The 19,113-nt window shown below is 44.4% G+C and overlaps 2 protein-coding genes across 10 annotated transcripts in view; one reads left to right on the top strand and one right to left on the bottom strand.

Moving 5' to 3' along the window:
* LOC138813279 (immunoglobulin-binding protein 1-like) overlaps positions 1–19,113 on the bottom strand; it is a 62,639-nt gene that overhangs the window by 41,324 nt on the left and 2,202 nt on the right. For 5 of the 7 annotated variants that reach the window (XR_011367740.1, XR_011367741.1, XR_011367742.1 and 2 more), the window contains exon 2: positions 18,173–18,253. The gene's annotated coding sequence lies outside the window, so the exon portion shown is untranslated. Of the gene's footprint in view, positions 1–18,128; positions 18,254–19,113 lie in introns of all 7 variants that reach the window. The other 2 variants (XM_070001613.1, XM_070001616.1) reach the window with 1 other exon arrangement.
* Positions 2,180–18,833, top strand: Alox12 (arachidonate 12-lipoxygenase, 12S type). 3 transcript variants are annotated; one of them, XM_070001609.1, is made up of 14 exons: positions 2,180–2,366; positions 2,850–3,048; positions 4,330–4,411; positions 4,498–4,638; positions 4,756–4,859; positions 5,099–5,259; positions 6,065–6,208; positions 7,662–7,871; positions 14,070–14,156; positions 14,390–14,559; positions 15,114–15,235; positions 17,843–17,943; positions 18,070–18,240; positions 18,367–18,833. In XM_070001609.1, exons 1-14 carry the CDS (start codon positions 2,232–2,234, stop codon positions 18,544–18,546), a joined length of 2,007 nt encoding a protein of 668 aa, XP_069857710.1. In that variant the 5' UTR covers positions 2,180–2,231; the 3' UTR covers positions 18,547–18,833. The 3 variants fall into 3 exon arrangements, with proteins under 3 accessions (XP_069857710.1, XP_069857711.1, XP_069857709.1); XM_070001610.1 differs by having other exon boundaries at positions 2,850–3,054; positions 4,516–4,638; XM_070001608.1 differs by having other exon boundaries at positions 2,850–3,054.

The following is a 19,113-nucleotide window of genomic DNA, read 5'->3' as shown; positions in this document are numbered from 1 at the left end:
CTAACTAGTACTGACCTAACTGCTGTTCTTGGATTTCCTAACCTAAAATCCATAAAGGATCAGGAGATAGCTTGGGAAGAAATATTAACCTGGAACTTCCTGAAGGAGAAGAGGTTGCACTCTCTTAAGGACAAAGTTTATGGGAATTGTTTCTCTCTTACTGGGTCCCTATCCTGCACCTTAACCCAGATTGGTATGCTTGAGTGCTACCCATTTTCTACAGCCACTGTTAAATGAACAGAATGAAGCTTTCACTACCCTGCCTTGGGCCTCTCTCAAGATGGTACATGGTATTTGGTGTATTTGGGATCCTAATACCTGGGATGTTTAGATGGGGTGGGAAATGCGGGGTGGGAGGCAGGAGGAAGAGAGTGAGAAGGGTGGCAAATCTTGAAGTGTTGCTTCTCCATCCTCCCTGGGCTCCCACATGAGGAATCCTGGGTCATTCGGACAGAGCTCCAAGGCAACAAAGATCAGGTGCTGCAGGTGCTGCATGCCATCTAGCAGCAGAGCACCTCCCAAAAGCCGGCAGAGCCTTCCAGTCCAGCCATTCAAAAGCTTTTCCCCAGTTCCAGCCTAGAGAAGTGATGGCTTTTCCCTCCATTCTGAAGATGGACTAGCTTGCCCCTTCTTCCTCCTAATACCTGCAAGATCTGGAGCCTAGGAAGTGTCCTATTCTGGTTCAATCATACACAGATGCCACGCCACCTCCTGCGGAGTCTGAGTGAGAGATCGCGTTAGACAAAGAGCTTCAAAGAAGCATGCCTGCAGAAAGGGGGTGTTGGTTCAAGGCTTCCCATACACTTGGCTGCACTTTTATAGCCTCTACCTTTATTCTTACTATATTCTTCTTGACTGTACATTCGTTGCCTTTATTCTCGTTTTGGCTATTTTTTTTTAATTGTATTTTATTTTATTTGAGAACATACTGTACAGAGGGGCTACAATTACATGGGCAGGATAATGCATACATTTCTTACCAAGCATTGCAGCCTCCTCCTTTGTTTACCCTTCACTTCCCTTCCCCGCCTCCCCCCTCCCTCGTTTTGGCTATTTTTGTATTGACCCGCGAACAGAGCATGTTGTATCTTTCCAGTCCAATAGAGATGGCTTCTCTAAATAATAAAGACTAAGGCCAAAGATTAAATGTGGGCAATGCCCCAATCAATCTATCATCTGATGTGACGCTGCCTCCAGAAACTCCTACAACTTCACAAGCGGTTTTGCGGCTTACGCATAGTAAATATAGAGACTTAAAATTTCCAGATATGTTCAACAGACAGAATCTATAAATTAAACTAAGTTAGAAAGAATTATCCCAGTAGTTCAGAGAGTTCTAAAAAAAAAAGGGACTTCTGATTATAAAAGAAAACAGTTATGATTAAGTTTAGTCCAACTTATGTTATAGGGAATAGATGGTGTTTTCACACAAAATATAAAGTTAGTAACATCATATTTCCTGAACCACCGATGAACCATTTCCTTATACAGGAGCTTATAAAGATGAAAATAGTTGGATAAAAATAAAAAGAGTACAATATAAGTACAGCTCTGTCTTAGGTTTGTTAATTATTAAACATAAGAAGGCTGAATCAATGATGCATTCTATTAAACAATATGCTAGACTTGTTTCGCACCACTTAGCTCAAACAGTTGGTGGGATAATCATCAATTTTCATGTAATTCATCAATGCTTTGCCTTTTTAAAAAATTGATTATGTGCTTAAATAAACAAAGAATCTATGTCACAATCACACACTGTATAAAAATGTTAATTCTCCTCAATAAAGATACACTCAGATGCAACTCTTTTGAGTCTGTGTCTGTTTGTCACTTCGCCGACTCCTTGCCCACCTATCCCGAGATCCCTGTCCCGTCCGTTCCAGTGCTCCGGCTGAGCTGGTCCGTCAAACCCAGAGGCTGCTGTCCTCAGGCTGGGTGGAAGGAGGCAGTCCAGAAAGTCCCTGCCACAGCCCAGCTCTTGGCCTCACCCAGGCCTGGGTTCTTTTATCTTGGGGTAAGTAGCCCACAGGAGGCACAGCCTTCCCCACAGCCTGCTCTACGGCTTGGCTCACAGGTTCAGGCTAGTCTGGGGCGGGACTTGGGAGTGTGAGGGCGGGCACACAGACCTATCTTTTAAAGTCCTGGAACTAGCCCTGAGGCAACCACCCTAGGTAGTCCAGCAACCAGAGCTAGTCCTGGTTCCCTCGTTTGAACATCTGGAGGGCGCCATGGGCCGCTACTGTATCCGCGTGACCACAGGGGCCTGGGTCTTCTCGGGATCATACAACCGTGTGCGGCTGTGGCTGGTTGGGGCCCACGGGGAGGCAGAGCTGGAGCTGCAGCTGCGGCCCACACGAGGCCAGGTCAGTGGGTGATGAGTTGGGACCCTGGCTGCTGGCCAGCCAGAGGGGGAGCAGGTGGGAGACCAGACAAGAACAGACAAGAGACAGAAGGCTGGGAGTGCAAGTTGGCAAGCTTGTAAGTCTGGAACATAGTCAGGCACAAGGAGGAAACGTGTCTCCCCAACCCTAAATCTTGACAGCATCCGCCTCCTGCACCAAATGGCCCAAGCCAGAATAAATATATGATCGGTGGTCAGACATGAAGCTCTGCCAAGTACCTATGCAGTAAGAGCTCAAGAATGGGATGATATGGGCAAAGGAACCCTGTGGTCCCTGGTCTTTCTCACAGAAAAGAGGCACCTGAGACCTACCAGACAGGTTGTGCAATAGATGGAGTGTTGTCACTAGAGGCTTTGACAAACTAAGGCTCGCCAAAGGGGCGGCTCTGTCCTCAGAGCAGCCTCTCCCAGTCCTTGCTGAGTCTGGTGGTTTGGGCTCCCACAGGAAGAGAAATTTTACTTGGACACCCCCCAGGACTTGGGGCCACTGCAATTTGTGAAGCTGCACAAAGAGCATGTACTAGTGGACGATGCATGGTTCTGCGACCGAATCACTGTGCAGGGCCCCGGAGCCTGCGCAGAAGAAGTGGCCTTCCCATGCTACCACTGGGTTCAAGGCAAGGGCGTCTTGAGCCTGCCAGAGGGTACGGGTGAGTGAACACATGGCCTGTTCTGCTGGGAGCAGTGGGACAAAACTGAGAAAGGACAAAGGGGACTTAGAAAAGATGACTCCATGACAGGTGAAGAGTAAAGATACAGGATGCAAGGCAGGAAATGGGAAGAAGCTGTGAATTCACCAAGTGCTGCCCAGAGTATGTAATGCTGCAAATGAGGCTGCAGAGAGGGATGAGTGTACTGAAGAGCCTGTCTTCCAAGAAACATTGGGCAGGCAGTATGAGGGGCAGCCAACAGCAGGAAAACAGAAGCAAAATTACAGCAGAAAGGACATCTCTATGTGACTCAGAACAAGTTAGCGAAGAAACTAGGTGAGGAACCCATGGAGTAGGAGGTGGGCAATAACAACTATAGAGACAAATACAACATGATGTGGAAAGCTGATTTGACTGGAATAACAGATAACTGAAAGATAAGGAGTACTTGTAGCAGGAGTTGGGGATGAATAAGGGCAACAGATATTGAACTTTTTAACTGTGGAAAACACAGGCAAATAAGGATGGAAGCGTGAAATATATGGCTTTGAGACAGGTGAGTTTAAGATAGGTAGTAGTAGGGACAAGTCAATAAAAACAGAATAATGTTAAGTCCAAAAAATGAAGCCAGGTAATGAAAGTAAACAACACAGAATCTTTGGAGGACAGGTAAAGATGTGTCAGGTGAGATTTAACACCTATGAAATTAACCAAGTATGTAGCAGCAAATAGATGTGTGCCCATGGGTGACTAAGATTTTGTTACTTTAACTGAGATCATTTTTTCCAGCCTTGGATGGTGATGAAATATAATCTCTTAAGAGATAAGAGATAAGACTTTGGTGCCCTAACAAAAGATGTAGCTAAAATAAGTTAAATTGAAAGTTTATGAGAGGCAATGGAATAGACATGACTGAGAATCATCAAAGGTAAAGCCAGGGCTGGGAATGTGGCTAGTGGTACAATGCTTGTCTAACATGCATGAAGGCCTGGGTTTAATTCCTCAGTACTATATAAACAGAAAAAGCTGAAAGTGGTACTGTGGCTCAATTAGTAGAATGCTAGCCTTGAGCTAAAGAAGCTCAGGGATAGCACCCAGGTCCTGAATTCAAGCCTCCTGCCCACCGCCCCCCCACAAAAAAGATAAAGCCAGATATACAAAACAACCAAGCATGACTAAAACCATGGATTCTTACTATATAAAGGGATCTGAGGAGAATTAGAAGAGAGTCCTAGATCAGACAAAGGTCTATGGCTAATCTCAATGTTTCCCCAGCCCGGCTGGCAGGAGACAACGCTTTGGATGTCTTCCAGAAGCATCGAGAGAAGGAACTGAAGGAAAGACAGCAGATCTACCGGTGACCACTCACCCACAGGCCTCCCAATTATCCTACCCTTTCCCTACCTCTACCCCCCCTCACTAACCTCAACATCTTCCCTAAAGTATTTTCCCCAACTTCAGCTGGGCCACCTGGAAGGAAGGGTTACCCAAGACAATAGCTGCAGACTGTAAGGAGGAACTACCTCCAAATATGAGATTCCACGAGGAGAAGAGGCGGGACTTTGAATGGTCACTGAAGGCAGGGTAAGAACAAGACTGGAGGCACAGTGTGGCATCAGGGCTGGGTGATCCAAGAATGGCTATGTATAGTGAGGGACTGAGGGGTCAGCTTATAGGTTCATGCCTCAATACTTGCTCTAGGGCTCTGGAGACCATCCTCAAACGTGTTTACACCCTCCTGAGCTGCTGGAACCGCCTAGAAGACTTTGATCAAATCTTCTGGGGCCAAAAGAGTGCTCTAGCTGGTCAGTGGCTCCCCCATGTCTCCATAACCCCTTGAGGGTCCCTTTTGCTGACCCATTCATTACACTACATGTTCTCCATAATTCCTTGCCAAATTAAAACACAGAATACTTGTTGACCTCACTGAGGACTCGAGAATGAAAGAAAGGGGCTGGGAACTATGATAGTCTAAATGGGAGAGCTAGAGAAGAGAGATAGCCAAGTTGTGATAAATACTCTTCCTCCCATGCCCAACCCACAGAGAAGGTTCACCAGCGCTGGCAGGATGATGAGTTTTTTGGCTACCAGTTCCTCAATGGCGCCAATCCCATGCTGTTGAGACGTTCCACCTCTCTGCCCTCCAGGCTGGTGTTGCCCTCTGGGACAGAAGAGCTTCGAGCTCAGCTGGAGAAAGAACTCCAGGTACCTGACCCCACCAGGCATTGCTTAGCAGTGTGGTAAGAAAAACTGATGAGACAAGAAAGCAAGGCTAAGTCAGAGAAAAAGAGGTTGCTCCTTGGTGCAGCCCCCTACTGGAAAAATCTAGAACTGGCAAAGTAACTACAAGTAACACCTAGCATGTATGAGGAAACAGAATAGATCTGTAGGGAACAGAAGAGTTCTAGGCATGTTGGGAAAGGAACGATGACATTTGGGTATATCATCAGTGTTCTAAATGCCAATGTTCATGGCTAGGAAAAGGGAAAGCCTAGGCCACTGGGGAAAAGGGATGGGGGAGGGGGAAACTCAGGTTTTGTAAAAACTTTTAGACCCTTGGTTTAGGAGAGATGGGTTATCCACCTGGAGGATGACAACAATAACAAAGGAAATAATAGCTAAGAGAGGTTGTAGCTGCTACCCTCAAATTTAAATAAAAATTTTTAAAAAAGGATTGCTGAGTGAATGGGAGCCTACCAGAGATCAGAGCACTAGGGGACAACAGGGCAGAGGCTCCTCTGGGCATGGAGTTAATGCCAGTGATGCAAACTGTATTGAGTATGTCTGGTTTTGAACCCAAATCTATTATACACACCCCTGCACAAGACAGTTACCCTTACTAGAATGTTTCTTTACTTTAAGCTGAGAGGAAGTGAACTAGAATACATAAGGAAAAAGGCTGGACTGCATGTTCTCAAGTGCTTTACCCTTCCCTCCCTAAGCACACCAGCCATCTACTCTTGGGATAGACTCTGAACTTTAAAAATTGAAACATTGTTCCTTTCTCCAGAATGGTTCCCTGTTTGAGGTAGACTTTATTCTGCTGGATGGAATTCCAGCCAATGTGATCCAGGGAGAAAAGCAGTACCTAGCTGCCCCCCTTGTCATGCTGAAGCTGGATTCCAATGGAAAACTGCTGCCCATGGTCATCCAGGTGAGGTCCTAAATATCTCCTTCTTAACATTCTTGTTTGTTCACTGTTCCTTCTGTTCACAGAAACTCAGTCATATAGTCCCTGACTCCTGAAGCCATCCTCCCTGAGAACTATCCTCATTTCACTGCTTTCTTGCAGCCTAGACCAGGCTGCAAGATTCCTGATTCACCATTCATTCAAGATCCCCTGATTCACCATTATGTACTTTATTCAGGAGACATAATAGTAGCTGTATGGGGTAGTATACCTGTAACCCCAGCACTTGGAAAAGTGCTTCAGGCAGGAAGATCATGAGTTCCAGGCCAGCCTGGACTACATAATAAGTTCCAGATTAGCTAGGGCTACAAAGTAAAACCTTGTCTTAAAAAAAAAGAAAAAGGCATAATGGCTTCATGGAGTTCTCATTCTATAACCAACCGTTCTCAAACATTAAAGTGGTGCTGTGGTTCAAGTGGTAGAGCACTAGCCTTGATCTGAAGACAATGCCCAGAGTTCAAGCCCCACAACCGATAAAAAAAGAAATTAGTGTGCTTCTAAGTCACAAATTCTTATTATACACAGGTTAGTGGGTTGATGGTGTAGCTCATTGGTAGAGCATTTGCCTAGCATATGCAAAGCAACTGTCCAATAACAAACAAAAATAAAATTGCTATATCCTACTACCTGACTCTATGGTTCACTCTTGTCTATGGTAGAAACTGAGAATATGCATTCTTACAAGTTCCAAAGTAACACTGATATTCCTATTTCAGTATCATACTTAAGAATTACCCTTTAAGCTGGACATCAGTAGCTCATGCCTGTGATTCTAGCTACTCAGGAGACTGAGATCTGAGGATAAAGGTTCAAAACCAGCCCAGGCAAACAAATCCTTAAGACTTTTATCTCCAAACAACTAGCAAAAAGCTACCCAAATGGTAGATCATTAGCCTTAAGCAAAAAAGCCAAACAAGAGTGCAAGGTGCTGAGTTCAAGCCCAAGTATCTACACACACACACACACACACACACACACACACACACACACACACACACACACACACACACACACACACACACACACACACACACACACACACACACACACACACACCACTGTCTAATCTCTTCTGATTCATTCTGCTCTGCACACCCATTGTGTCTTGACTATCTTCCTCTGACTAGTCAAAACAAGCACTAATGACTATTGTCAATTCTATACATCCAGATTCAGTTTCCCATTCTACTGCTTAACCTTGTAACTTGACTCCCTGTTTCTGGTCTCTCCTTCATTGTCAGACCATTATAGCACTACAGCTAGTGAGAGGCAGAGTGATATGGTTCTCATTCTTAATACAAGAGAATAATGACCTGGATGGCAATAGCCTTGCTTAGTCATCTTATTTCTCCTGGAATGCTGACCATGTCTTACGAAAGTGGCAGTTCAAGAAATGTTCAATTTCTGTTTCTCCTAGATTCAGCCTCCTAGTCCCAGCACCCCAACCCCAACACTGTTCCTGCCCTCAGATCCTCCACTTGCCTGGCTCCTAGCCAAGTCCTGGGTCCGTAATTCAGATTTCCAACTGCAGGAGCTCCAATTTCATTTGCTGAATACTCATCTAGTGGCTGAGGTGATTGCTGTTGCCACCATGAGGTGCCTCCCAGGACTCCACCCTATATTCAAGGTACAACTTCTGTCCCATCTCCCTCAGAGCCAAATAAGGCTGATCTCTCAGGCTCAAAGGATTTTGTTTGTCTGTGCCAGTCTTGGGGTCTGAACTCAGGGCCTACGCATTGTTCTTTAGCTTTAGTGATGAATGCTAGTACTCTACCACTTAAGCCATGGCTCCACTTCCAGCTTTCTGGTGGTTAATTGGAGATAAGAGTCTCACTGAGGAAGTGGCGCTGTAGCTCAAGTGGTAGAGCACTCGCCTTGAGTTGAAGAGCTGAGGGACAACGCCCAAGCCCAGAGTTCAAGCCCCACAACCGACAAAAAAAAAAAAAAAAAGAGTCTCACTGACTTTCCTGCCCATGCTACTTTGAACCATGATCCTCAGATCTCAGCCTCCCTGAGTAGCTAGGGATACTAGTATAAGCCCTTGGTGGCCTTGTCTCAAACAGTAAAACAGCAACAGTAAAACAGCTTTATGGCAATCTGTGACTGAAAATAGAGAGAACATCAGAAGACTGTATCCCTATTCTGAGACTTTTAATCAAGTTGAACCAATTAACATTTCTTCAGGAGACACTGTAAGGGCATCCTCTGAAATTCTCAGACATCTGACAGTCTAGCAATAAACTTGCACTATAGTTAGACTCTTGTTAGTAACAACAACAACAAAAAAAGCCATTTTCCTTAGGAAAGTTCATATTTAGCCGAGAAGACAAATGGATAAGAACCAACCAGAGAACAATATCTGGAGCAAATCTGAAATGATAAGAGACAGCATCTAGGCAATGTAGTACTGATGAAGAATGTTCCATGCCAACCACGTAGTTAGCTAAGTAGGAACCAAAAACAAAAAAGAATCTGGCTGGGCACTGGTGGCTCACGCCTGTAATCCTAGCTACTTAGGAGGCTGAAATCTGAGGATCGAGGTTCCTGCCTGGGCAGGAAAGTCTGTGAGACTCTTATCTCCAATTAACTACCAGAAAACTGGAAGTGGTGCTGTAGCTCAAGTGGTAGAGTGCTGGCCTTGAGCTGAAGAGCTGGGAGACAGAGCCCAAGCCCAGAGATAAAGCCCCACAACCAACAACAACAACAGGTTCTTTATATCTGCCCAAGAGTAAGAAGGATAAAGTTCTATATTAGTTTGATAGAGAGAGGAATGAAAAGATAGCTGCAGCATAACTGGGTGCAAGACTGAAGAGAGACAAGCTAAAGGTCCAAGCAAGTCTCTGTGACACCTCCAAGCCCACAGTGACTTAGACATGCTGCAATTTTATGAGTATTGATTGTTAGGCAGAAGGCTGCAAAACAAGACTGTGCTAATTATAAAAAATGTTCTCTAGCTGAGCACCGGTGGCTCACACTTATAATCCTAGCTACTGAGGAGGCTGAGATCTGAGGATCATGGTTCAAAGCCAGCTCGGGTAGGAAAGTCCATGAAACTCTTATTTCCAATAAACCACTAGAAAACCGGAAGTGGCACTGTGGCTTAAGCAGTAGAGTGCTCGCCTTGAGCTGAAGCGTGCAGGGACAGTGCCCAGGCCCAGAGTTCAAGCCCCATGAAAAACAACAACAAAAAATGTTCTCAAGCCATGCCTTACAATCCTAACTATTTAGGAGGCTGAGATCTAAGGATTGTCATTTGAAGCCAGCCAGCCAGAAAAATTCTGTGAGACTCTTATCTCCAATAAATAGCAAAAAGCCAGAACCAGAAGTGCGACTCAAGTGATGGAGTGCCAGCTGTGAGCAAAAAGGGTGAGAGCATGAAGCCCTAAATTCAAGTCCAAGTGTCAGCACAAGTAAAAGAAAAAAATGTTCTCAAAATCTTGATAACACTTTGCATATAGGAAATATGTATGTCAAAAAAATGTTATTACAGGGGCTGGGAAGGTACTCAGTGGTAGAGTGCCTGCCTTGCATGCATGAGGCCCGGGGTTCAATTCCTCAACACCACATAAGCAGAAAATCTGGAACTAGTGCTGTGGCTCAAGTGGTAGAGCACTATCCTTGAGCTGAAAAGCTGAGAGATAGTGCCCAGACCCAGAGTTCAGGCCCCATGACCAAAAAAAAACAAAAATGTTATTACAGCCAGGCACCGGTGGCTCACACCTGTAATCCTAGCTACTCAGGAGGCTGAGATCTGAGGACCTCAGTTCAAAGCCAGCCCAGGCAGGAAAGTCCGTGAGACTCTTATCTCCAATAAACCACTAGAAACCAGACGTGGCGCTGTGGCTCAAGAGGTAGAGCACTCGCCTTGAGCTGAAGAGCGCAGGAACAGCGCCCAAACCCAGAGTTCAAGCCCCACGACTGGCCAAAGAAAAAAAAAATGTTATTACAAAAATGATACAGGTGCTGGGAAGGTGGCTCAGTGGTAGAGCGCTTGCCTTGCATGCATTAGAATTCGATTCCTCAGCACCACATAAGCAAAAAGAAAAAAAGCCAGAAGTGGTGCTGTGGCTCAAGTGGTAGAGCGCTAGCCTTGAGCTGAAGAGCTGAGGGATAGCGCCCAGGCCCAGAGTTCAGGCCCCACGACCAGACCCCAAAAAAAAGAAAAGAAAAAAGAAAAACAACAATGATACAGGGTTGATGAATCAGAGAAGTTATCAGAAATAGTAAAGTAGAAGAAGCTAATTTTGGGATTGTCAGCATGCCTCCATTGTTAGAGCACTAGCTAATGAGTGAAAGCATCAGGTACCAAGTTCAAGTCCTGATCTTAGAGCAAAAAAAAAAAAGCTAGTTTTGGGGAAAAACTGAAATGCCTGTGTATACTTTCATGGAGTATGAAGTGTTGACAAAGTACACAAGTAAATACTTCATAAGGAGCACAGATGAGAACCACTATCCAGCCCCCAAGCCTGGCCAATGAAGCTGTGACCCCTTTAGAGCTACCTATCTGGTAACAGTCTGATTAATAGGATCTTGGGGGCTGGGAAGGTGGCTCAGTGGTAGAGCACTTGCCTTGCATGCATGAGGCCCTGGGTTCGATTCCTCAGCACCACATAAGCAAAAAGAAAAAAGCTGGAAGTGGCGCTGTGGCTCAAGTGGTAGAGCGCTAGCCTTGAGCTGAAGAGCTGAGGGACAGCGCCCAGGCCCAGAGTTCAGGCCCCATGACTGCACCCAAAAAAAAAAAAAAAAAAATAGGATTTTGGATTTTACTTATTTAATGACACTTCCCTCATCAGGCTCTTATGCTGAATCTGAGTAAGTGAAGCTTCCAGTCATACTTATGATTTCCCTTTTCTACTCAGCCCTACCCTGTCTTTACACTGACCACATCAGCCCATATCAGACAGCTGAGTTGTATATAGGAGAGCTAAGCACACAAATGATCCTAAGGATCATCAGTACAGAGTATGGATCCTGAATTTTGGCCCTGAGATTTATCAGACATCTGTATCTTTAAATGAGGATGACAGAATGCCCCAGTAGGGACTGTTAAAGGATAAAATAACCTATGATAAGATTTTTTTTTTTTTTTTTTTTTTTTTTTTTTTGGTCGGTCGTGGGGCTTGAACTCGGCCTGGGCGCTGTCCCTCAGCTCTTCAGCTCAAGGCAAGCGCTCTACCACTTGAGCTACAGCGCCACTTCCGGTTTTCTGGTGGTTTATTGGAGATAGGAGTCTCACGGTCTCTCCTGCCCGGGCTGGCTTTGAACCTTGATCCTCAGATCTCAGCCTCCTGAGTAGCTAGGATTACAGGCGTGAGCCACCAGCGCCCGGCTGATAAGATTTTTTTAATTCTACAAAAAATTAGTTTTTTTAGCCGGGTGCCGGTGGCTCACACCTGTAATACTAGCTACTCAGGAGGCTGAGATCTGAGATCACAGTTCAAAGCCAGCCTGGGCAGGAAACTCTGTGAAACTCTTATCTCTAATAAACCATCAAAAAACTGGAAGTGGTACTGTAGCTCAAGTGGTAGAGTGCTAGCCTTGAGCTGAAGAGCTGACAGACAGCGCTCAAACCCAGAGTTCAAGGTCCACAACTGACAAAAATACAAAACAACTAGTTTTTACAATTATTATTAAGGGTTGCTCATGTGTCACCTATTGTCTCTTGTGCACTTTGGGTTTTTCTATGGTATTCTGTATCTTTCATAAACTTTCCAAAAATTCAGACTAAAGTGAGCTGCTTTGATGGAACATCAAAAGGATCACTTGTATCCTTCATTATCTGACATCAACAACTCAAACAAATACCAAAACTGAGTCAAATCTGCAAATTCACTAGGTAGAAAGGAAGATATAAAGAAACCCTGCATGGGTGACAATGTTGTCAGACACTTTGTATTCATATACTCTTTTATAGAATGGGAACTTCTTTGTGCAACTACTTAAAGATAATAAAAAAATTAAAAAAAAAAAAAAAAGAAGAAGAAGAAGAAACCCAGCCAGGCCTAGTGGCTCTTGCCTGTAATCTTAGCTACTCAGGAGGCTGAAATCTGAGGATTGTGGTTCAAAACCAACCTGGGTAGAAAGTCTATAAGACTCTTATCTCCAATTAACTACCAGAAAGCCAGAAGTGGCGCTGTAGCTCAAGTGGTAGAGCACTAGCCTTGAGCTGAACAGCTCAAGGACAACGCCCAGGCCCAGAGTTCAAGCCCCATGACTGACAAAAAAGAAAGAAACCTATGTAAGCCTCAACTAAGCTTTTTTTTTTTTTTTGGTTGTTGGTTGTGGGCCTGAACTCTGGGCCTGGGTGCTGTCCGTCAGCTTTTCAGCTCAAGGCTAGTACTCTACCATTTGAGCCACAGCACTACTTCAGTTTTCTGAGTGGTTTATTGGAGGTAAGCGTCTCAAGACTTTCGTGCCTGGGCTGGCTTTGAACCGTGATCCTCAGATCTCAGCCTCCTGAATAGCTAGGATTACAGGCATAAGCCACCGGTGCCCAGCTAGAGTGACCTTTTTTAATACCTAAGGAAAGATACCTAATGGTGCCTAACTAGTGGACAGATGCCTAGTGGGGACAGATTTGATAATATATCCTCTGCTGCTTAAGCAAGTAGTTGATATAGTGCCTCTAATTCTGACTGAAAGCAACCTGGCAAAACACCTCCCAAAGAAACCCAACAGTGAAACAATCAAAGGATGAGGGTATGGCACTGATTAAAAAAAAAAAAAAATAGAAAGGCTAGTTTAAGCTTTGAAGATAAAAAGGACAAAAGACATACAAAGAGGGGCTGGGAAGGTGGCTCAGTGGTAGAGTGCTTGCCTTGAGCTGAAGAGCTCAGGGAAAGCGCCCAGGCCCAAAGTTCAGGCCCCATGACCGACAAAAAAAAAAAAAAAAAAAAAGATAAAGAGGGGCTGGGAAAGTGTCTCAGTGGTAGAGTGCTTGCCTTGCATGCATGAGGCCCTGGGGTTCAATTCCTCAGCACCACCTAAGCAGAAAAAAGCCAGAAGTGGCATTGTGGCTCAAGTGGTAGAGCACTAGCCTTGAACTGAAGAGCTGAAGGATAACACTCAGGCCCAGAGTTCAAGCCCCATACTGACAAAAAAAAAAAAAAAAGACATATCAAGAAAATCAAAATGACAGTATTTTCACAATAAAAAAAAGAAAATCGAAATGGATTGATTCTTGATACAGAACTACACTCGAGAGAGAAATAATAAAGAGAAGCCAGGTGCCAGTGGTTCAGACCTGTAATTCTAGCTACTCAGGTGGCTGAGATCTGAGTATCACCATTTGAAGCCAGCCCATGAGACTCTTATCTCCAATTAACCACCAAAAAGCTGTGGTGGAGCACGAGGAGCTTTGAGCAAAAAATCTGAAGGACAGTGCCTGAGTTCAAGCCCCGCTACTTACATACAGAAAGAGAGAGACAGAGACAGAGAGAAAGGGCAAACAAACAGTATGATAACAGCTACTATTAGCTGACTTCTATGTGTACTTAATACTTCACACATCACTCTCATAATTAGACACTATAGTTCTCTGAGATAAGAGATCCTAATATTGCCCCCTGTTGACAGATGAGGAGACTGCAGGCTAGAGAGTTACGAACTTGCTACAGTATTAGAGTACAGTAAAATGTATATTGAAATCTTAATCACTGTGACTCCAGAGCCAGAGATCATGAAAGTGAGTCATCAGAGAATCAGTTCAGACCACATGGCAGCAACACATACAAAACATCAAAAGGAGAGCAGGCCATCAGACTCTATAAGAAAAGATCCAGGCAGAACCTCCATTAACCATCTCCTCCAATCTCCTCCACCCTAGCTTCTGATTCCCCATGTCCGATACACTATGGAAATCAACACCAGGGGCCGTACCCAACTTATCTCAGATGGAGGAATATTTGATAAGGTAAGGCAGGAATGAGATATGAAGTTTCCTAATCATCCAGCTCTCTATGATCTTATAGCACCTTCAGGATCCCAAGCCAAAGTCTGAATGTTCTGACTTTTACCCTATGAATATTGTCCCTTTGTAGATGTGACTTCAAATCTGAAAACACCATCTCTGACCCTTTATTAAATAGACCATAATTCTCTAGTACTGCTTCCACCACTCAAGACCTGTCAACTCTCTTGTCCCAGGCAGTGAACACAGGTGGAGGGGGCCATGTGCAGCTGCTTGGCCGGGCACTGGCTCAGCTTACCTATGGCTCCCTCTGTCCTCCTGATGACCTGGCTGCCCGGGGCCTGTTGGGAATCCCAAGTGCTCTGTATGCCCAGGATGCTTTACGAATATGGGAAATCATTGCCCGGTGAGTAAGAAGGAGCTAACAAATGGAGAGAAGAGATGGAAAACAGGCTCTGGCTTGACATCAGCGTAAGACAAAACTAAAGTGTTAAAACTAAAAGAGAGAAGAAGAAGAGTGAGGAGACAATGACTGAAGTCTAAAAATGAAACTAGAACAGGGGCAAGATACTGAGGTGAGGAGGGGTGAGGAGATCAAGGAATCTGAAAAATCTGGATTGTCTTAGGATAGCTAGCAACCACAGATAAGGAATTCTTAGAACTACTGTCCTGTATCTTCTCCTTCTACAATAATTAGTATGCCAAACAAAAAACAAAAAACCATCAAGAGGGCTGGGGATGTTGCTCCTGTGGTGGAGAGTTTGTCTAGTACATGCATGGACTTGGGTTTGATCCCTGACACTGCAAGGAGGAGGGGCAGAAAGCTCAAAAAAGCAAACATGTTAGGATCTGATACAGGTGCAGTTTGAGTTAGCTGATCAGAGGCTACAGAAACAAAGAACAAAAGACAGAAGCTGGAGCATTATGGTCTTAGAGAGCTCAGCTAACATCTCTGGACAGGTATGTGGAGGGCATCGTCCATCTCTTCTACCAGAGGGATGACATTGTGAGAGGGGACCCTGAGCTGCAGGCCTGGTGTCGGGAGATCACTGAGGTGGGGCTGTGCCAGGCTCAGGACCGAGGTAAGATCCATCCCAGAGCCAGGAGCTCCTGCAAAACTCTGCCAAAATCCCTTCTGGACCCTAATCATCATCACACCTCTTCCTCCATACACGAAGGCATCTAAATACTATTCACACTTTCTATCACTAGAATCATTCCAGACACCCTCAGGTTGTCCACTGCAGAGACTCTGGCCATCAATCTTTACTCCTGCCCACCTCCTCCTAGTCATACCCATAATCTGCCATGCATGGAGCATGAATCACAGGCCAGAACCACAGCCATAAGGGCTTTTGCCCAGCCCCTCTGTCTTCATGGCTCTCTTATTTTCCTACCTGATGATATAAATGTAAAAACTTCATACCAAAGGCCATGATGATCCTTCACAGCTTTCCCTTCCTTCTCCTGCCTGCTATGTCTATCACACACACAGGGGCCAGGCATATTGCGCACTTGCCAGGGCACAAGGACATTTGTAGCTGTATGCTCAGTACTGTACATGCTTTGGGTCAAACCTAAACTCAATATCCTGAACTCTGGGGCTCTGGGTCTGGCCCATCTGGCTCTCCATTCATACATCCTTCTTTGCCTCTAACCCTCATAATTTAATCTCAAAAGAAGAAACAGCCAGCCAGACACTGGTGGCTCACGCTTGTAATCCTAGCTACTCAGGAGGCTGAGATCTGTGGATCTTGGTTCAAAGCCAGCCCAGGCAGGAAAGTCCATGAGACTCATCTCCAATAAACCACCAGAAAACTGGAAGTGGTGCTGTGGCTCAAGTGATAGAGCACTTGTCATGAGCTGAAGAGCTGTGGGACAGCACCCAGGCCCAGAGTTCAAGCCCCACCATCCACAAAAAAAAAAAAAAAAGCCTTTCCTGGGTTATTCCTAGGTTCATCCTCTCCTCCAGCCTGCATTTCTTTGAGCCATCTTACAGCCACTGCCTCTCATACCTCAGACCAACACCTTGAATTCTATCTGCTATTTCAGTGGGACAACTATAAACCTTTACTAAGGAGCTAAACTGACCAACTCCTATATGAACAACTTCCTTTCCTCCTGAGAAGGCCTCTCTCTGAGGAATCTGTGGTATACCACCTCACCCTTCCAGAACCAAACTCTCTCTAGTGCTTATCAGGCCTGACCCTCAAGCTCCCCATTCCAAAAGATCCCTTGTCAACTTCTCAACAAACTCTATCTACATGTGGAAATTTGAAGTAAATACTCATAGTGTCTTGGTCAGTTTGGGCAACTATAACAAAATTTCATAGACTGATAAATTTCTTTCTCACAGTCCAGGAATCCAAGAAATTCAAGATCAGTGTGCCAGCTTAGTCAGGTTCTGGTAAGGACCCTTTTCCAGGATGTAGACAGGCAACTTCTCCTCAGAGCCTCAGATGGCAGAAAGAGGGACTCCTCTCATAAAGGCACTTAATGGCATTCTCAAAATTTCCTTCGTGATCTAATTACCTCTTAAAGGGTACAGGTCCATATAATACCACATTGAGGATTAGGCTTCAACATACAAATTTGGTGGGGAACAGAAACATTCAGTCCATGACATATACATTAACTCAAACCTCTATTAATTCCTCCCATTCTTCCTTCCCTCTTAATCTCCCTCAGTTTCCATAGCTCATCTTTGCCTAGTTCCTGACAGACTTTTTAGAGGAGGTATGACATAATAAAAAAGAGCAATGGATAAACAGTCAAGAAAGAGCCCAAAATTTAGGGACAACTTTTGCTTTCCCCAATTGGGAGATCCTGGCAAGCAGTTTAATTTCGCTGGTCTTGATTTTCCTTATCTATAAAATGGGAGTAAAGCTTACACTATTGGCTCATACTGGTAATCCTGAGGCTGAGAACTGAGGATTGAAATTCAAAGCCAGACCTTGCAGTAAAGTCCCTGAGATTCTTATCTCCAATTAACCAGGAAAAAGAAGCTATAAGTAAAGACACGACTCAGTGGTAGACTATCAGCACTGGGCAAAAAAATCCAAGGGATAGCACCTAAGTTCAAGTCCCAGTACTGGCACTAAAAAAAAAATCAAGTAAATATATATGTTCCACTTAACTGATAGGATTATTGGCTTTTGAGCTCCCACAACCACAGTAAACCAAGTGGCTTGAGATAACTCTTGAAGAAACTCTCTTAGCTGTGACAATAGGAATCCAGGATTTCTCTTACTCCCTATCTTATAACTGAGAGATACAATTTCTTGTCTTGGAACATCCCTAAATTCTTTTTGGGGCTGGGGATACTTGATAATTCAGACCTTTTCAGGCTCTAACCTGTCTATAATGACAATAATAACTATAATTTGTTGAGTACTTATTATAGAACAGGTGATTTTAACACAGTACTTCCTTTACAAAGGCAAGTATGAGCCACACTTTACAGATGAAAAAAAAGTTAAGTATAGAAAGATAAAGTAATTTGCTCAGTGTAACAAAGCTGTAAGTAATTAGGCCAGGAGTGAAGCCCCTATATTATGTAAATATATATATAATTAAACGAACAAAGGAACAAACACCCATAACTTCTAAAAGACACTCTACTGAGCCATCACCCTTCATTTCTTTCTTCTTATGCTGAAGTTTCTAAATCCTGTTCCTTTCCTGGCCAGGTTTCCCTATCTCCATCCAGTCCCAGGCTCAACTCTGCCATTTCCTTACTATGTGTGTCTTCACATGCACTGCTCAGCATACAGCCATCAACAAGGGCCAGGTATGGACAGCTGAAAGCTTAGGTCCCCTAAGATAAGTGTCTGGACCTTGGGAGACCCAAGGGAGTGATGGGAAACTCAAGCCCTACTAAGTTCTAGGGTCCTAGGATTATAGTTTCTTCCCCCAGCTGGACTGGTATGCCTGGGTCCCTAATGCACCTTGTACAATGAGGATGCCACCACCTACCACCAAGGAGGATGTGACAATGGCCACGTTGATGAGGTCACTACCTGATATCCAGAAGTCTTGTCTTCAAATGACCATCACATGGCATCTGGGTCGTCACCAGCCAGACATGGTAAGAGGGGATCCTAATGAGAGGGAAATGATTATTGGAAAGGGAATATTGTAGTGAGGCTGAATCCTAGGTGGCTCAGTATTCAGACTAGAGCCTGACTTATTATTATCCCCTTTTCTGTCTCAGGTGCCGCTGGGACATCACAAAGAAAAATATTTCTCAAGCCCCAAGGCCAAAGCTGTGCTAAGCCAGTTCCATGCAGATCTGGAAAACTTGGAAAATGAGATTACAGTCCGGAATGAACAACTTGAATTGCCTTATGAATATCTAAAGCCCAGCCTCATAGAGAACAGTATCACAATCTGAGACCTAGCATGACCCCACCTGGATTCCACAGCAACTTCAGAACATTTCCATCTTGATTTCATGCTTTTCCAAGTCTCTACTGCTAAGGCTCTAATTCTCTCCCAATTAAACTCTCTTACATCAGTAATTCTACTCACCCAGAGTGCACTACCTTTTTTTGGGAAAGAGCCTGAGAGCATTTTAAGCAATACAATCTCTGCCACAATTACTCAGTTGTTTTTTTTTTCACTGTATCATTATGTAAGCAAATGAGTGATTGTTTCAATAAAACTTTATGGACACTGAGATATAAACTTCACGTGCTACGAACATGGTTTTTGGTTTATATAACTACATTTTTTGGTTTTGTTTGGGATTTACTTAGGGTGAGGTGTTTTGTTTGGACAACAGTGAGGTTTTGGCTGTATTTCTGCTGCCTCTACCATTTGCTCAATGCACTTTGCTGTGGTCATGCATCAGTTTCAGAATGAATTTAGCCCTTAACCTTACACCAGCCTGAGGCCCTATCTCTACTTCCAAAACATCCAAGAGCAGGACTTGGAGGAAAAGATTTCCTTAGCTAATTCT

Source organism: Dipodomys merriami, unplaced genomic scaffold, assembly GCF_024711535.1.
Source record: "Dipodomys merriami isolate MVZ:Mamm:240054 unplaced genomic scaffold, mDipMer1.0.p SCAF_59, whole genome shotgun sequence".
NCBI classification, from domain to species: domain Eukaryota; kingdom Metazoa; phylum Chordata; class Mammalia; order Rodentia; family Heteromyidae; genus Dipodomys; species Dipodomys merriami.
Note: the sequence above shows the minus strand (reverse complement) of the source record. Positions and strands in the feature narration are given on the sequence as shown.

Excerpts from the sequence above, each read along its gene's own strand:
- Alox12 (XM_070001608.1), top strand. The coding sequence starts at position 2,232 with ATGGGCCGCTACTGTATCCGCGTGACCACAGGGGCCTGGGTCTTCTCG. Across the intron at positions 3,055-4,329 it reads GAGCCTGCCAGAGGGTACGG|CCCGGCTGGCAGGAGACAAC; the intron begins GTGAGTGAACAC and ends ATGTTTCCCCAG. Across the intron at positions 14,560-15,113 it reads ATATGGGAAATCATTGCCCG|GTATGTGGAGGGCATCGTCC; the intron begins GTGAGTAAGAAG and ends ATCTCTGGACAG.